At 39.1% G+C, this 16,375-nt stretch overlaps 1 protein-coding gene across 4 annotated transcripts in view; it reads left to right on the top strand.

The window, feature by feature from the left end:
• The first annotated feature begins 47 nt into the window (after nt 1-47).
• Nucleotides 48-16,375, top strand: part of ephb2b (eph receptor B2b) — a 108,723-nt gene continuing 92,395 nt past the window's right edge. For 2 of the 4 annotated variants that reach the window (XM_026347510.1, XM_026347508.1), the window contains exon 1: nt 48-209. In XM_026347510.1, the coding sequence (XP_026203295.1) occupies nt 158-209 (52 nt within the window). In that variant the 5' untranslated portion in view covers nt 48-157. The remainder of the gene's footprint in view (nt 210-16,375) is intronic. The other 2 variants (XM_026347511.1, XM_026347509.1) reach the window with 1 other exon arrangement.

The following is a 16,375-nucleotide window of genomic DNA, read 5'->3' as shown; positions in this document are numbered from 1 at the left end:
TTTCGCCCAAACTTGGTTCAGATTTGAGTTGGTTTTCGGAGCTCTCTGGATTCGCTCTGTTGGAGGTGAAGGACCGTCTGTCCCCTCTCTGCTTTTGCAGTCAATGGCTTTCAGGACGTATTTTATTTGAATGTCTGGGCCTTATAAGTAACCAATAATGGATATTCTATGGATATTATGGACCATACCGGCCGTAATAGCTGTTGAAGGTAAGCTAATGTTTTCATCCCGACGGTTAAAGGCGCATCCTCTCGCCGGCTCTGAGTTAGAGACAAAGCGCGTCAACGGATCTTTTTCCTCTTTACAATGAAGCGATATCTCGAAATAAATCACTTTTCTGCTCTCTTCACGTCGATTCATATGTTGTACCGTGATGTTCGCGGTGCCCTAAATGCAGCTTAGAGTCAGCACAAACCAGCGGGCAGGGGATGATGGTGGGACACACACAAAAACACGCTCCCGCATCTCTGCAGGTAGACGGATGCTGCTAATACTGGTGATTACGCACGAAATCAGTGGGTTAGAAAACGCAATATTCTCCACAGGTAGGGAGCTGTCGGTGTGTGCCAGGAGGGGTGTCACCGCTTTTCATATCAGATGTCAGACAGTTGATGATAAAAAAAATAAATGAGGACGGTTTTCTTAATTCTTTCCAGAGGCTAAATGTGAAAATACATGTGCTGAACATGCTGTGGTTCAACTTCCAACAGGCTGTGTCAGGTCGTTCTGCAGCCCGTTGGACGCAGAGCTGTGGTGCGCAGTGATGGGCAGCAGGCAGCGTGGCTCAGCACACAATGACACAGGTTGAAGGGGGAAAATAATCTCTGGGACATGTTTACACTTTGTAATACACAAATAACTTCTCCCAGTCCATCTATGAATTCAGCTCAGTAAGATGTCTGCTACTTAGGGCTAATGTAATGTGTACATTTTAATCTTTAAAAAAATATTAGTAGTGTATAAAAGCACATTTTCATAGTTTCATTGGTAATTTAGAGGTTTTCAGTCTGTGCTTTATAATAAAAGGTGATTTTATGTAGTTGAACTTTGTGACAGGAGACATTTGCCCCAGAGAAGAAAGGAAAGTGTCACAGTCCTACGTTTTATTCAGGCTATTTTGAGGAGGCTGTCAGAAAACAAACGTGTCTTCTTCCTCTGGTCACTTGAACTAAACCTCATAATTACAGGTGGAGCTAGGAAGCTATGGGAAAACTCAACCAAACGTAACCACGGGATAAAAGGACGACAACAACACAAAGAAACACAAGGACAAAAAAAAAAAAAAACAAACAAAAAGAAAAACGTTAGCTGCTCTTTTACTGTAAAATGATTTGTACATGTAACAACGTCCAAACTCTGTGTAAAAATGTCAAGAGGCCTTCAGGTCCCACGAAGGACGGACACAGACTGCTGCTGCTTATGGCTGCAGTGTAGTTACTGCACATCTACGTTAAAAAACAGTTGCTTCAAAGTTTCACATCTACATCTTTAACAGGTTATTTATCATTTTTTATTTAATTAAAAAACTGATCAACAATCATTTCCAGGACGGTCGCATTTATTTGATAAAATTAAATGTGTAGTTCAATATTAGTGCTTAAACTACACCTCATAAAAACATGAAAAGCTTTACAATAATTTAATATAATTATTAAATTGTGTTTTATTTGCCGTTATTAACATACAGTATATTGTTGCATTTTCCACAATTCAGACTACTAAGCATAATAGTAATAAAATCCATTAGTCATACAGCCTTTTCTTCAAGTACATAAATTAAATTATACTTTCATACCCCAATTTTTGTGTTTTTTAATTAATATATTGAATATTAATATACACTGAATATATATTTGATTATGTGAAATATATTCTGTAAAAATATATCGATGTCCGATCTATTGAATACGGTTTATTTTCTTTTTATTACTTGAAATATGATTTCCTGATTGTCTTTTTATTGGTTATTTATGTTTTGATTCTATCCTTGCTGTTCTGTCCAGGAGCAAAGACACAGGATGTGATAGATGCCAAAAAAAACAATAGCTTCACACTACACAGTGTTTCACTTCCTCTTGTTTTCTCTTTCTCTCAAAAATGCAAACATGGCCATGGTTACTGTTTGTCTACACTTCACATCAACTGTGAAGCGTATGTGTAATCTGAGACACTACAGTTTCTCAAATACCAATTGGCACAGCTCCTCGAATGGTTATGTCCGAGTACCGAAGTACACTTTTTGCTCCATTTAGAAAGGCGGTGTTCACATTTTATTGCTAACACTGGATACGCAGGCTGCAAACTGTAAGATCTTTCGGCCCTACGCTGTTTTACTTTGGGATTCGGAAACCAGCTAGTCCTGTCGCAAACTCAGCACAGCCCCCCTCCATTTTACCCTGTGAATCACCCTAGCTGACTGTCCAATGAAGTTTCAAGGATGGCTTACGTATGAGAAATGAAGAGTTGAAAAAGAGGTCACTGCAGCTCTAATCCGAAAAAGAAAAAAACAAAACATCCCAGCATGCAATAGAAAAGGACCCTCCAGTGGATCGTTTTGACACGTTTAGTGCCGGGACACTACGTTTCTTCCCTTGTTATTATTGTTTAATAGAATATGAAATCTTCTGCTACAGTACTTACGTTTCTTACTGATAAAGTATCTAAATAAAAGTGTACTTAAGAATATTGTACCATCGAATTTTACTATTCGTTGATCGACGAAGCGAGAAATTTACTAAATAAATTGGTGTGTACGTGAAATCGTAATTTCCACATTTTGTGAAGTATGCATAATGTCTTGAGTCCAAACGCATTAAAATCCTACTTGTTTTAATCGAAATAATCAATCAATCAGGCTGGGACCGTCGCAGAGAGGATTAAAAGAGTTGACGGTCCTAGCTGTGTCCAAGTAACAGTGTGTCTACAGTACAAACCCCACTGTCACATCTTAAATACTGTAAATCGGCCTTTGAATGCTGATGCTTGAGTTTAGCCTGTGACCTTTTCCCTTAGCATCTTATCTCTTTTTAGACCACTACACATCTCAGGGTTTGTCTAGTCGCCGTGGCCATGTTGGATGACTTTTTCAGAGGCATTTAATTTACCCTGTAGATTGTGAAACAACTCTTTTGTGAAACACAATTGTTGATTAGTGTTAACTCAAGCTGCCATTGATGCCATGTCTTATTGGTTTATTTAACAGGAACAGACAGGCTCTTTCTGAAAATTAATGGAGGTAGCACTGCCAAAGAAATTAGCCTAGCTATGTCAAACATGTCTGTGAAAACACACTGTGGATTTATCCCTTCATTAGTTTACCCATTCATTGTCATCAGAGCTCAGTTGACAGCCATACTAACAACAGCACTCATCTAATTCTGCTGAGTGGAAAGTCTCAGATTCATCCACAGCCATAAAATTGTTGTAGGCGGTATTGTTTGGAGGAGATGAAATTTATTAGACGGATCATTTGGCTTTTCCACGTTCTGGTCCTCCCTCTTCCCTTGTGGTGTGCAAACACGGCAAAGACGTTCTAGGGGTATCGGTTCTTCTATGATGCAGTAACAACCTCTTCGAGACTTGTGAGTTGTTGTAGGGGTCAGCAGGATGACGAATCACTTTGATATGACATTTTTCTCTTGTTCTTTTAAGGAAATACAATAGAACAGAAACCACAGTAGGGGATGGTGAAGTACGGTGGAATGAGATCACAGCATGGAGTCTTTAAAAAATGTCCTGCACATTTGATTGCATTTCAATATGCACAGCATTCCTTCAGCGCTTTGTTGAGCACTGGAGCCCACTCAGCTGAAAGTTGGCAAACACTGGCTAAATTGATGTTTTTAAAAAAAAATGTTTTGTAGTTTTAATTTAATTTAGTAAATTACATATATTACATTTGCATTTTCATAATCTTTCCATGCATTATAAGGCAGCCTGACAGTTCAAGACGCAGTATGATTGTTAATCTTCAGAAAATCCTGCCAAGTTTGGTAAAGATGTTTTCATATGTAAATCCAAGTAGCTGTTTTCGACCGGAATTGTTTTGTAAGGAATAGTTGTGCGAGTGTAACATGGAAGCATTATGTTTTGTGGAAGAGCAACAAAAGACAGACGGAGGCGGGCTCCGAAATAGGATTAGATAAAGGTAAAATGAGCGACCGTATACAATCCAGTGTTTTCTCGATCCACCCAATGAGCAGATGCAGGGAGCTGGCCTGCACGCCAACCGCCACAGTAGGCTTTCACAAAGAATCTGTCTCTATTCAAGCCCTAATCCATGCTGCCGAGGGCCCAGGCATTGTCACTTTGCATGCAAAATTTCAATTAGTGCTGGTACCAGTTGTTTCACGTGAAGGGGGGTGGGGGTGTCACATTTCAGAGACATCTATGACTACCTTTAGGGTGAGATTAAGGCAGAAATATCACCGCTTTGCTTAAGAAAATTCTGTGTTCTCTGCATTGCAAGAGGTTACTGACACTGGTACTGCTTTATTATCACCACTGTACGTCATTGACCTTGGTCACATTACTAAAGGCATGAAGACGCTGTAACAGATAAACACCATTTATTATCTTAAATTAAAACAGAAAACATAGGGGAGGAAATTTTGTTAAAAACCTGTTTTTTTTTTTAAGCAAAACATCCTTTTCATTGTTGTACGTTTCTGTCCCCGTTGGCCCTGCAAGCAAAATAATTTGTGTGTTGCTCCTGGCTCCACTTTGTTCAGCCAAGTTAACTAAAGATTCAATTGAAGACACGATGAATAGTTTGATGCTGTTTCCATGCTCATGAGGCAGCTTTTCATTCTCTGCAGCCTTCAACTGCTTTGATTTCTTCAGCTGAAGTTTAATAAATTAAATTATGGGTTTGACAAAGTGTGGCTTCAGGATGACAATTTTATGGACAAAGCGGGGAATCAACAATCCATGTTTCAGAGTGTAGCTACTGCTCTTTATTCTTTACAGCATCACGCTCCACTAAAACAGATCAGGCGCAGGCAACGCAGAAGATTTGTTTACTGCACAGAGGCTGATGTGAGATGTTATTATAGTGTCACAGTATGTACTGAAAAATCTATATGTCTGCTCAGCACATGTCTGTGGTTACTGCTGTGCCAGGACTTCCACACATCTTGATTTGTGTAGGATATGAAGGACACATATGATACATAAAGTGTATAAGGATTAGTTCTGAATTTAATTGAGCAGTACTAAATTATACATAAAAAAATATTGACTATTTTAGAATCAACTTGTGTTTAAGGTCTTTTAATGTAATGCATGCCCAATACATGCTGTAACTAGCATTGTAGTTAGCAACTAGCTAACTATGATGGACATTAGATGACTTAGGTGCATTTTAGCCTTCAAGAAGCTGGCACTGTCAAAAAGGAATAAGAAAAGAAACCTTGAATCAGCTGGTGCACTTCCCTTCTTATATTATCCAACCCTAATTAGTTAGATACTTGCATTCCTTTGATTTAAATCACACTCAAGTCTTATAATAAAACTGATTATTTGGTTTGAGAGCTGTAATTTATACTCGCATGGGCACAGATCTTATTATGTGCTCACAACAATAAGGAAAGCTGTCACAAGTGCATACACGTTTCAGTTGTTTAAGGAAGTCTAACAGGATATCTGAACCTACAATCTCATCAAATCTTAAACACATGACGATAAAAAGCTGCACCCACCCACTTTCACTTAATATTAGGGTTAGTCATGTCAAATAAAAGCATGCATGGTTTAGATAATAGTTACACGTAAATCCTTCCTGAAGTGTCTTATAGGTAGCTTTTACTATTTAACTTAATCACCACTTACATTTATTGACTTTTAATTAGTTTACTCAATTGTATAAACATTATCTGGCACATATTTGCAGGATCAGTGATCAAAAGCATACTGACATACAGAGTGTGGGGCTAAGTCATGCATAATGCTATCTATATATACCAAAAATAGAATATTATTTTCAAACCACGCTACGTATAGAATTTCTATTTAACTAGGTTGTTGCATACCACCAGAGCTTCTGTGTGCTATGAATTGTGAAAAGATGCATTACGTAGGAATGTATTATTTAGTGAGGATCAGGTGAATTATGGGTCTAGAGATTTGTTTTCTTTTCAGTGCTTAATGATAGGTGTGCCTTTTGATTGGAGGGCAATAATTGTTTCAGCATGCTGTAGCGAAAACAATGTGGTCAAAAAGTGAAAGAGTATGACTAAGGCTATTGTAACAGTGTTATAGTGCTAAGTATACTGGTTCTAATCATTTTTAGTTCAAGCCAAGACAAAATAAGATCAGACACATTTGTGTGCATGTTGTTGTTTTATTTTTTTATTTCACACATATCAGAAAACGTCTGATATGTCACCCAGTAAATTTGCAGATAGATGCTGTAAATGAATTTAGGGACTTTAACAGTTTGTTATCAATATGTCTGCTACTGTGAATAAGGTTTTCATATGCCTAGAATAGCCTAGTTTGGGTAAATAGGTAATTGTGGAAGAAACTTGCTTTACCTCCACTTAACCCATCTGATATTTCACACAGGAAACTAGATCAAGGGTGTTCTTATGTGCTGCTATCTTAATTAGCACATGTTAATTGGCAATGTGCAGTCTCTTGGTAAGTCATATTTATTAGGGAGAGCCTGATTCATCCTAACCCAATGGGAATATAAATCATTAGGGGACAGTGAAATGTATTTCCAGAAATTATTCATAACAGGAAATGTGTAAGCACTCACAGTCAAAATGGCCTCGCAACAGCAAGGCCTAATTTTCAGTATGAAGTCTTGGTGGAGTCTGGTTAATTTGATGGTTCTTAAGCCTTACGTGAAGTCAGTGTTTTTTTTATGTGCCACTGTAGATTTCCTTTATTTTTCCAGGCAGTAAAATAGTTCATACGTCTGAAAATGATAACTGAGTTTGCTCAGAAAGAAAAGATGAACTGATCAGTGTGGTTCCCCCACATCCTTCATGTGAACGTTGAGTGATTCACATTAACAGTTTGATGTTTGTAATATTCAACGCGGCAAAACCCGATGCGGAGCTAGGACCCAGAGGGAGACATAGACAGAAGGAGGAGGAGGGAGAGTGTACCCTGAGAGAGGTCAGACCTTGTCTAAGAGACCCCCATCCATACACACCCCAGGTACTGTGACACTGCTTTTCTGAGCGTGCCCAGAGAACACAAACCCACGGGATTAGTGTCTGGCTCTCAATGTCCCCGGGAGCAGAGCCCATTGGCCGAGACAAAGCGGGGCTGATTGCGTTGTCATCTGCATCACAAAGGGAAGCTTTTTCTACCTGAACCACTGACTGTGCGCTACGCTGCACATCACATCTATCAGCGACTCTGGACCCACGTGACATCTGCCTTTTGTTTTTGTCCATCTCTGTATTCCTCTGTTCAATTCTTTCTCTCTGGCCCCCACCGTCTGTCCACCGTGGCCCATATCAACAGCAGGACTCCCTCCCACCTCCCTCTGCAGCGGAAACTAGCTCCTTAGTCTGCACCAGCACTGACTGTTTTCTGTTTTTGCCGGTAGTTATGTGCTCAGCACGGTGTGCATCATCTCTTCCTACAAAGAGCCACCAACACATTCGTTGTCTTTCCTCTTTTCCCCTTTGGCTCAGGGTGGCTTGCTGTAGCTCAGCTCAGCCAACAGTGTGCAGACAAATCAGACAAAAAGCCCAGCCTCCCTCTGTCAGATCCTAACAGGTCTGTTGGTCGTGCTCGGACAGAGAGAACACCCGAGCTGAGGTGCTGCCAGTAAGCGTGTTTTATTTGATTAGTGTTCCGGGCAGGCAGGCTCTGCTGTCCTATAACTGATGAATGTTGTTTTTGTCTCGATGACCCAGCAAGGTCCAGCAGTCATAACAGAAGAAGATCGAGCTCCTCTCTTTGGCTGATCACCTTATGCTTGTGTACATATTGGTTTACCGTCTGCCTTATGATGGCTTTTATGTACTCTACAGTACTTCATCATCATCATCAACATCATCAGCAGCTGCGGCAGCTTAAAAGAAATTACTTTTGAAAGTCCCTATCTTCCTTTTATATTTTATGTCCTGAAATCTTCATCGCGTGAAATAAAAGTTTTATTTTTAGGGGGAAACAGAGATGTTAGAATTATCTCAGGCATGATAACTGAAGCTGAAAGGTACACTTTTTTAATCCCCCCTTTTAAAATGCTTTATGAATAAGTTCGACAGATTAAACAGGGTATGACATTTAAAAAGCAAAGGGAGGGTTGGAAAGGGGGGGGATTGACTTTTTTGTGTCCTAAAGTGTGATAGTTGGTTTCTATTCACAAGTAATTGCTTTAGCTTAGAGAATAGGGAATTAACACAAGGCAATTAACTGATTTGGCCTTTGGCTGTGACTTGTCTGGTTTTAGAGAACTGGAGCTCATCCTGTGTTTTCATAGAGTAATTTAGAAATCACATTCAGTCAAATACAAACACTTGTAAACTCTTCAGTGGAGAACTTGATATATGTGTGTAAAATAAGTGAATAAATATAGTCTGTGTGCATGACACAAAAGAACCACTGCTGTAAAATATTGATCATGGTTTATTCTGATGAAGCTGTGATAACCAAAAGAGGAGCAGCCACATTTTGGATTCACACATAACAATCAGCCAATGCACTTCTGTTTTTTCCACTTTAACCAGTGTGTCACACATGCTACAAACGTGGCCTGAAGCATGTTTTATATTTCGAGTTTATTTTTCGAGTATAAACACAACACATACTCATACAGAAAACATCGAAAGTAGTTCTACAGAAAATAGCACAGCTTAAAAAACACAGCTTAAACAATGCTGTTATAAATATGATATATATATATATATATATATATATATATAGAGAGAGAGATATATAATGTGAGTCTCATGCAAGATCTGTGTAAAAGTGCAGATACAGGTACGGGAGTGGTTATCACAACACCAGGGTAAACACATTGCTTTACTTCTTAATCATCTGTAGTTCAATTAGTGAGGGCCGCTAGCCCTCTATGGCTAATTGTCAATAGCAAAGGTGTAATTTAATTTCAACTTTGGGGGAAGGATCTACTGGGAGCTGCTGAGGACACAACAAGTTTTCACAAATGAAAGTGCAACGTTCTTAATGGGATTCTCAATGTGTGATATAACACTTCATGAACTGTATGCGTACAGTGTTATATTTGACTGATAATTGGTTTGAGTGGTTAAAATGAAAGTGTTAATTTCCAGTTTTAAATAAAAATGTATTAGAGCGCTGTGTGATAAAAGTACCTTAAGTGCCAAAATAGTTTAACAAATGAAGCACTGTATTTACTAATGGAAAGTGAGTTGTAAGGAGGTGGTTGGAGTAAATGGATGGCATATAATGTGCAGGACTGACAAACCACAGACCTCAGTTTGAGTTCAGAGTCCTTTTTGAGGTTGGGTTTAGGCAGGAAAAGCACTTTCATTAAAGTTAGAGAAAGATCGTGTTTTTGTTTAAGTTTTAACTCCGACACGGTGTGTGAAGTGACTGTTTCTGCATTAAACTAAACCAAAATCTTCGCCACAAGAAAACTGGATATTGTAGCTTGGACATTTTGGTGGACAAAAATAAGTTGCCTGAGTATGTTTAAATGTTAAATATCAACATATTTGCGACTTTTCAGACATGTTAATTATAAATATATTCATTATATTTACGTTTCCAATTTCCAAAAAATTCCAATTTGTGATTGCAGTTTAGTTGTATTTTATATGTATATATATATACACAACAGAGGCACCTATAGATAAACAGCAGTCTGAGATCTTAGCATTTACTTTGTGTTATCAGTAGGACAGATGATCATTTGTTGAACTGTTGGTTGTGTAACTCATTCAGTTTAATATAGAAGGTTTTAAAGTCACCCTGCAGCTGCTATTTGCTGTGACTGAATGACTAATGCTAACTTTAACAATCTACTGTAAGTTAACTGAAAAGTTTCAGTGCATGACTAACAGCTGGAATAAATGAAGTGAACAAAGCATTGCTCTTTAGAAAATCTCTGTTAAGTAGCTTAGTTTTTGTTTTATTCATTGTTGGAGTGGGAGCAGTTGGATTGTCACACTTGCTGGAGTTGATTGAGGGGAACAAATGATCTATATAAAGTTATTAGATGGGATATGTCTCTCCCTAAAGCAACCAACAGAGATCAACAGATTTACTGTATAGTCAGGATAAGCATGCGATGGATTTCAGGTTGTCAGGCAGTAGCAGAGGGAGCAAACAGTGTACCTACTCTGGTTTTATTGTAATGATTTATTTTATTTCAAACAGAGGAATAATTTGAATTGACGAAAGCCAGGGCTTAGTGTTTTTATTTTTTCTCTGACCTCATACCACTCTCATCAGCCTACCTCGCTTACAGCTCCAAAATCAATAACCTAGACTCAGCAAAGATCAGCCCCTTATGATTGCATTTATGGAGCCCCTTCAATTGACACTTCATTGTAGTTGTTTCATATTCAGCAAAGCCTCTGCCCATTTGGGCAGAGAAAGCTTACCTGAATTTACATAATCACTTGTCTGAAAGTGGATCTAGTGTGGGGAGCAATCAGCAGCATCTGCCACACTCACTCTTGTAAAAGCTTTTGTTAATGCAGTGACATCTTGTCCCCCTCTTGTTCCAACTCATTGTTATTTTATTCTAATTTCAAAGCTGTTAAAGATTTCCAGCAGGAAATACTATCTTTAAAACACACACCCATGCTTCTGGATCTGCTAAAGAGAGGCTGAAACACATCCTTTGGGGTCAATAAAACAATGTCTGGAATCTCAGTACAGTCATGAGGTAAGGTGGCTTACAAAACGGGAGCCAGGTATATAAGGAGATGGTGAAATGATGAGTGTTTTCCATGCCTTCCCTTGGCAGGGCCTTTTCGGACTGAAAACACAATGGATCATTTGGTAGGGCAGCTGGAAAATCCATAGAGAATCTCAGGAGACCTGCTGTGCCTGTGAAATCAATGCAGAGCTCCAGCTGAGACCATTAAATGAAATGATTGTTATATGATAGGGTTAAACATGTAGAATATTATTATTCATACAGTCCAAATAGGTTTTTCATCTGCAGATAATACAAGCATGCACCGATGTCAATACAGGCCCCACGGATTGTCTTGTGCTTCTTACTCGGACTAAATGTCACACACACACAATTCAACATGTTAGTGACTATTGTTACCCTGAAGACAGAGCGAGACAGTATATCAAGTGGACAACGGAGAAAGTTAAATAAATTAAAGCTTTACCTTATTGGGTCAGTATTTCAAGATATTACCACATAAGAAGTAGCAGCAGTAGAACCGAGGTTCTGCCAGGGCTCCTAATGAATTCAGAGAAATAGCCGATCTAAAAGGCATTTTATTTAAAATGTATGTTAGTTGTTCAGATCAGTAAAATAGCAACAAACAGCATTTAAGCCATTATCAGCACTTTGTCAAGGTTAGGGAAATCACTTCATTAATTTAAATGTATGTTCAGAACATAGTGGTCATGTTTGCTACTAAAATGTATTTTAATATACAGTTTAGTTGCATGTGTACATAAAAGAAAGAGTTGAGAAATGAATGTGCCACTTTGTTGTTGGTTTATATAACATGATACCTTTTTTTTTTGTATTGAGTAATCTAAGCTTACATGTGCAAAAACATAACCACAGCTTTCATAAATGAAAGTACCAGTATTAGTAGCATGTACCATATGCCATGTTGCGGATGCTTTTATCCAAGTGCCTTACAGCAGCATGAAGGAACTAATATGTGTGTGGTATGGGTGGGTTCAGGAGAGAAGGAACCCCAAAACCGGGTACAGTTACTTGTGTGCAGTGCTCACTGTGGTAACGCCCCAGCCTGATTACACCTCTTCTGAACACTTTGCAATCTGCTTTCCCTTAGAAATGGTTTGACACTTTGTAGTGGTGAGGCAGGGCCACTACATGAATGTAGCGCCTGTGTGAGTTGATGGGGCTGCTGTCAGGGAGCCTGCCCGTTGGAGTGATTGAAAAAGCATGTTTGGGATTAGCCGTCTGTCCTCATCTGTGTGATGCTTTGGCAGGGGTGTGTGTTTGGGGTTGCACTGCTCTCTGAGCCTGCCACGCTGAGTGATGAAATAGGTAGAGCTCGACCTAAGTTGTTGCACACAACTTTTCACGCTAAATGCACAAACACATGTCCCCACTATGTGGCTCAGACTATTAGATTGCTGTTTAATAGGGACACATGGAGAGAGATAATTTAAATCCTTGCTCCAGAAGTCCCTTGGGCACGCAGAGTTTTAGCACAAAGAAAAAGGCAGTTGTTGTTTTGACTTGGCTTCATTTTGCCTCACTGAGCAGAATGGAAAGGCTTTGGTTTCTTTACTATGCAACTTAACTTTTCTTCCCACCGTAAGAAACAGTAAAACAGCACATTACGCAAAAACAAATTTCTTTCATCTCAGTGCCTACAGGAATATCCTATCTAAAAAAAAAAAAAAGAAGCTGAGGCCTATAATAGTGGTTTTCCTTCTTACAGACAGTTTTTTTGGCATGAGCACATACTTTATTGCATCTGTACTTCACAGATACTAGCATGTTCACTTTTTGTGTGTCTCATACACATCCAGCACATGTCTTAACACTTCTCTCTGCACAATTTCAAACTCAGCACCTGCAGAGTTGGGCCATCAGGCTTTTTGGAATTATGGCATTAACATGGAAACCAGAGGCCTAAAGCTGGATTAGTCGTGATGAGGTGTGAACACAAGGTCAGGGCAAAGATGGCCTTTCAGCTAATATTTTGTCATTATTTTCACAGTCTTATCATTGTACTTAATACATGACGATACAAATAGTTACTAAAAGAAAAATATATTGAACATTTCACAATATGCTCATCTGATTATTGGACACATTATAGCCTCAGGCAGCTCTTTTGACGAGTGTTAAGTTTACTTTTGGAACGATTATAGCAGCTGGCAGCTTCTTAACTCTGGAAACAAGGTGGAAATAGCTGTTAACATAATTCCTGCAGGTTTGAGATATATCCTTAAAACTCCACCAAAGCTCGGCTACAATAGTTACACAACACAGGCTGGATCTGCTTTAACTTGTAAAAAACTGAACAACGCACACCAATGAAAAAGACATTGTACGTCTTATTATAGGAGTGAAATTCAAAACTTTCTGCTGAGGCTGTGTGACCGCGATTTAGAATTTCTGCATAAATGAACTCCAGACAAAGCCTGATACAAAAATAGCTTTTATTTATTTATACTATGTGCTGCCCTATGTGCAATATCAACAAGAGGAAACACATCACTAGCCAGGCTGTTATCTTTTTACATATTGTAATCGTTAAGAATTACACAATTACACAAACAACTGCAACAATAACAAGAAAGTCATTCTAAAATATTACTTGTTATTGTCTAGTCTAAAGTAATTCCATATTGGGCTCTTCATTCTTCCAAAACACAGGTGATCTACAGTCTTTATTTTTTCTGTGTGTTTCTATGTAGAAATACTGTGTTATGTTCTTAATGTAAATCCCACACATGAAGGCACATGGTTAAGTTCTCTTATGACAGGAACAGAGTCAAAGAGTACCTTTCTTTTCCACTTTCCTCCGATAGTCAAACATATTGACTGGCAAAGCTTATACCTGCAGGCGTATTCAAATGACGACAGTCTACTATCGTAACTCCAGAAAACTGCTGGCTCTGCCGTTTGAGTGACAGCTGAGGAAGAATTAATCTTGAATATAGCAAATTGCTGCATTTTCACCATTAAGAACAAAGAAATAAATCAAGAAAACAAACTAATGATCGATTCTGTACATTCAAATCACAGCAAAGATGATGAATCTTCTAATGCCACATTTGCAAAGTCGAAAATGTCAATGACCATGCAAAATGAATGCAAAATTATCATTTACTGATGTGATGAAATTAGGGGACACTTGAATTCACACCCAGACAGGTGCAACCTGAAAAAGCCAACAGACTCTCTTTAACGTTTGACTGCACTCAACCACTATAAAATTACTATAATGGTACATTAATTTAAATAAATAACATGTTTCAGCTTGAAATGACATTTAGAGTAACGATGATTGAGCAGCTAGGACACTGGGGTATTGCCTGTAAGCGAGCAAATGCTTTAAGGTTCTGCAAGAGTCCTTTAAGCACTGGGACTTATTGACCTGACACATGCAAACTAATTTTGATAAAGTAGTACAGACATTATTCATCAACAAATGGTCATTTAGGTGTGCTGGGATCAGAGCATACGTTTCTGAAAGTGATTGCTTTAGCACTAACAAGACAAAAGGGAACAGAAGTTCTCAAGGTTTTTGCCTCTTAGTTGTGGCAATGCAGCAGGACTACCAATTCACAGAACCTAATCCTTTAGCTGACAAAAGAAGTGTGTTAAACTCTTACTCACTGTCGCTTACACTTATGTTAGGTAGTTGGAGGGCACTTGTCAACAGTGCACTCTTATAGCCCTTTCAAAACACCACATTTGCTGCCATCTTTATTTCCTTTGTCCCGCTCCGGGCGTGTTTGGTAAAAACAGCTTCTCTCTCCGTCCTTTTTCTCTGACCGTCCTGCACCTGTCATCCCCATGCTAATGTGAAACATTAACAGCCTGAGAGCCTGAAAAGAAAAACACCACTGTGTAGAAATACATTACCTGTCACTCTGTCTCTGGATTAGGACTTCACCGGTGCCAAATGATTTAGGGCCTTTTGCTATGATGTCAGGAGAGACATGATTGTGCCTGTGGCCATAAAGAAACATATGTGCTGCTTTTTTTTTAAGCAAGCACCAGATGTGTGTGGTGAATGGTGTTTTTTTTTTTTCCGCACTAGAGCGCGTGTCAGACGCCGTGTACAGCTGTGTGGAGGAAGAGTTAAGTCTGTTTCACATGGAATGAGAACCAGCAGGTCTAATTGAAGCAGCTAATGGGCTGTCTGAAACCATCACTCCATGCTGACGTCATCATGGAGAAGCTCTTCATCACTGAATTGAATGTGATAAAACAGCTCATTCACAGATAAGCTTTTAGTTGAGACAGGGCACTGCTGAGGATGTCACAGCTGAGTGTTGTGAAGCAGATATGTTTTTTTTTATGTAGTATATCTCAGTATAGACAGTATCAGCCTGTCTTTATTTTGCTTATGCTGCTATCTTTGCTCAAAACTTGCTTGTCAAGCAACTTTCTATCAGGCAAAAAACAGGCCAACTTTTATTTTATATTAAAAATGAAAATTAATTATTGTTATATGACAATTTAATGTGCTTCCAGTAAAGCTTGTGTATAGTTTCTGTAATCTGGTGGTATTGTCCTGGCAAAAGAACCGGACTCACCCTAACCCGTTTTTCCTGTTGTATTTTTCAGTGGAATTCCCCATAGAAGTAAATCTGAATTGGAAACTGCATTAGAAGATAATTATCTCACGGGTTTTCTCTAAAAAAGTGTTAAATACATGAATAAATGACAGAAGAATATTTTTGCTGTCTTTCCAACTTTAGTTGGTCTCAGCCCTGTCTTAACCACATCCCTCTTAAGTCCCATTCCTCTTTCCCTGGCTTTAGTCCCGGTACAGTCCCGACCTTCTTCCACTGCTCTAGCTCTGTTCCTCCCACTGCAGCCACAGCCTAGATTTCTGCTCAACTCTCAGTTCCTACCAAAAACATGCTTAATGGGAGGTTTTCATGCACAGTGCACACACAGAAACATTTCGGTACAAGCTTGACAAGGGCCTTGGACATTGTGCAACTCCTGCTGCAGCAGCAGGAGGAGATCTGTGTCTTGCTCAAGGCCATCTCAACGGAAATAGCACTCCTTGTTCATTTAACTGAACCAGTTTTTCTAGCAATGTAGCTACTACTGAGTGCAGGCGGGGCGCAGGAGGGGCACGGGAGCTGGGTGGGTGGGTGGGAGTTGGTCAACATCATTGACACAGTCAATTGCTCCTCTGGGACATACTCTGGAGAAGGTGCAGAAGCAAAGTGTGGCTGGGCTTAGTGAACAGACATCCATTATACCGAGACTTTGCAGCTGCATCACATATTTCCCAGAAAGTGTGGCTGGCGCCATCGTGGAGGTCTACTGGGGGATTGACTGTGTGCAAATCATGGCTATATATAAAACAAGTGGACCTGGAAAAAAAGATACCTGAAACTAATTGCTATGGGATGGATTAAAGTTAGTTTTGTTGTGTTAGAGGACTAAGTAATAAAAGTTATTTCCATAGGTTAACCACACATGTTCAATGTAATCTGTAATACAAATGATTTCTACAACATTAAACTTAATAACATAAACACTATACTTTGCCTT

This window comes from Anabas testudineus, chromosome 5 (assembly GCF_900324465.2).
Source record: "Anabas testudineus chromosome 5, fAnaTes1.2, whole genome shotgun sequence".
Classification (NCBI taxonomy): domain Eukaryota; kingdom Metazoa; phylum Chordata; class Actinopteri; order Anabantiformes; family Anabantidae; genus Anabas; species Anabas testudineus.
This window is presented reverse-complemented; position numbering and strand designations above follow the sequence as displayed.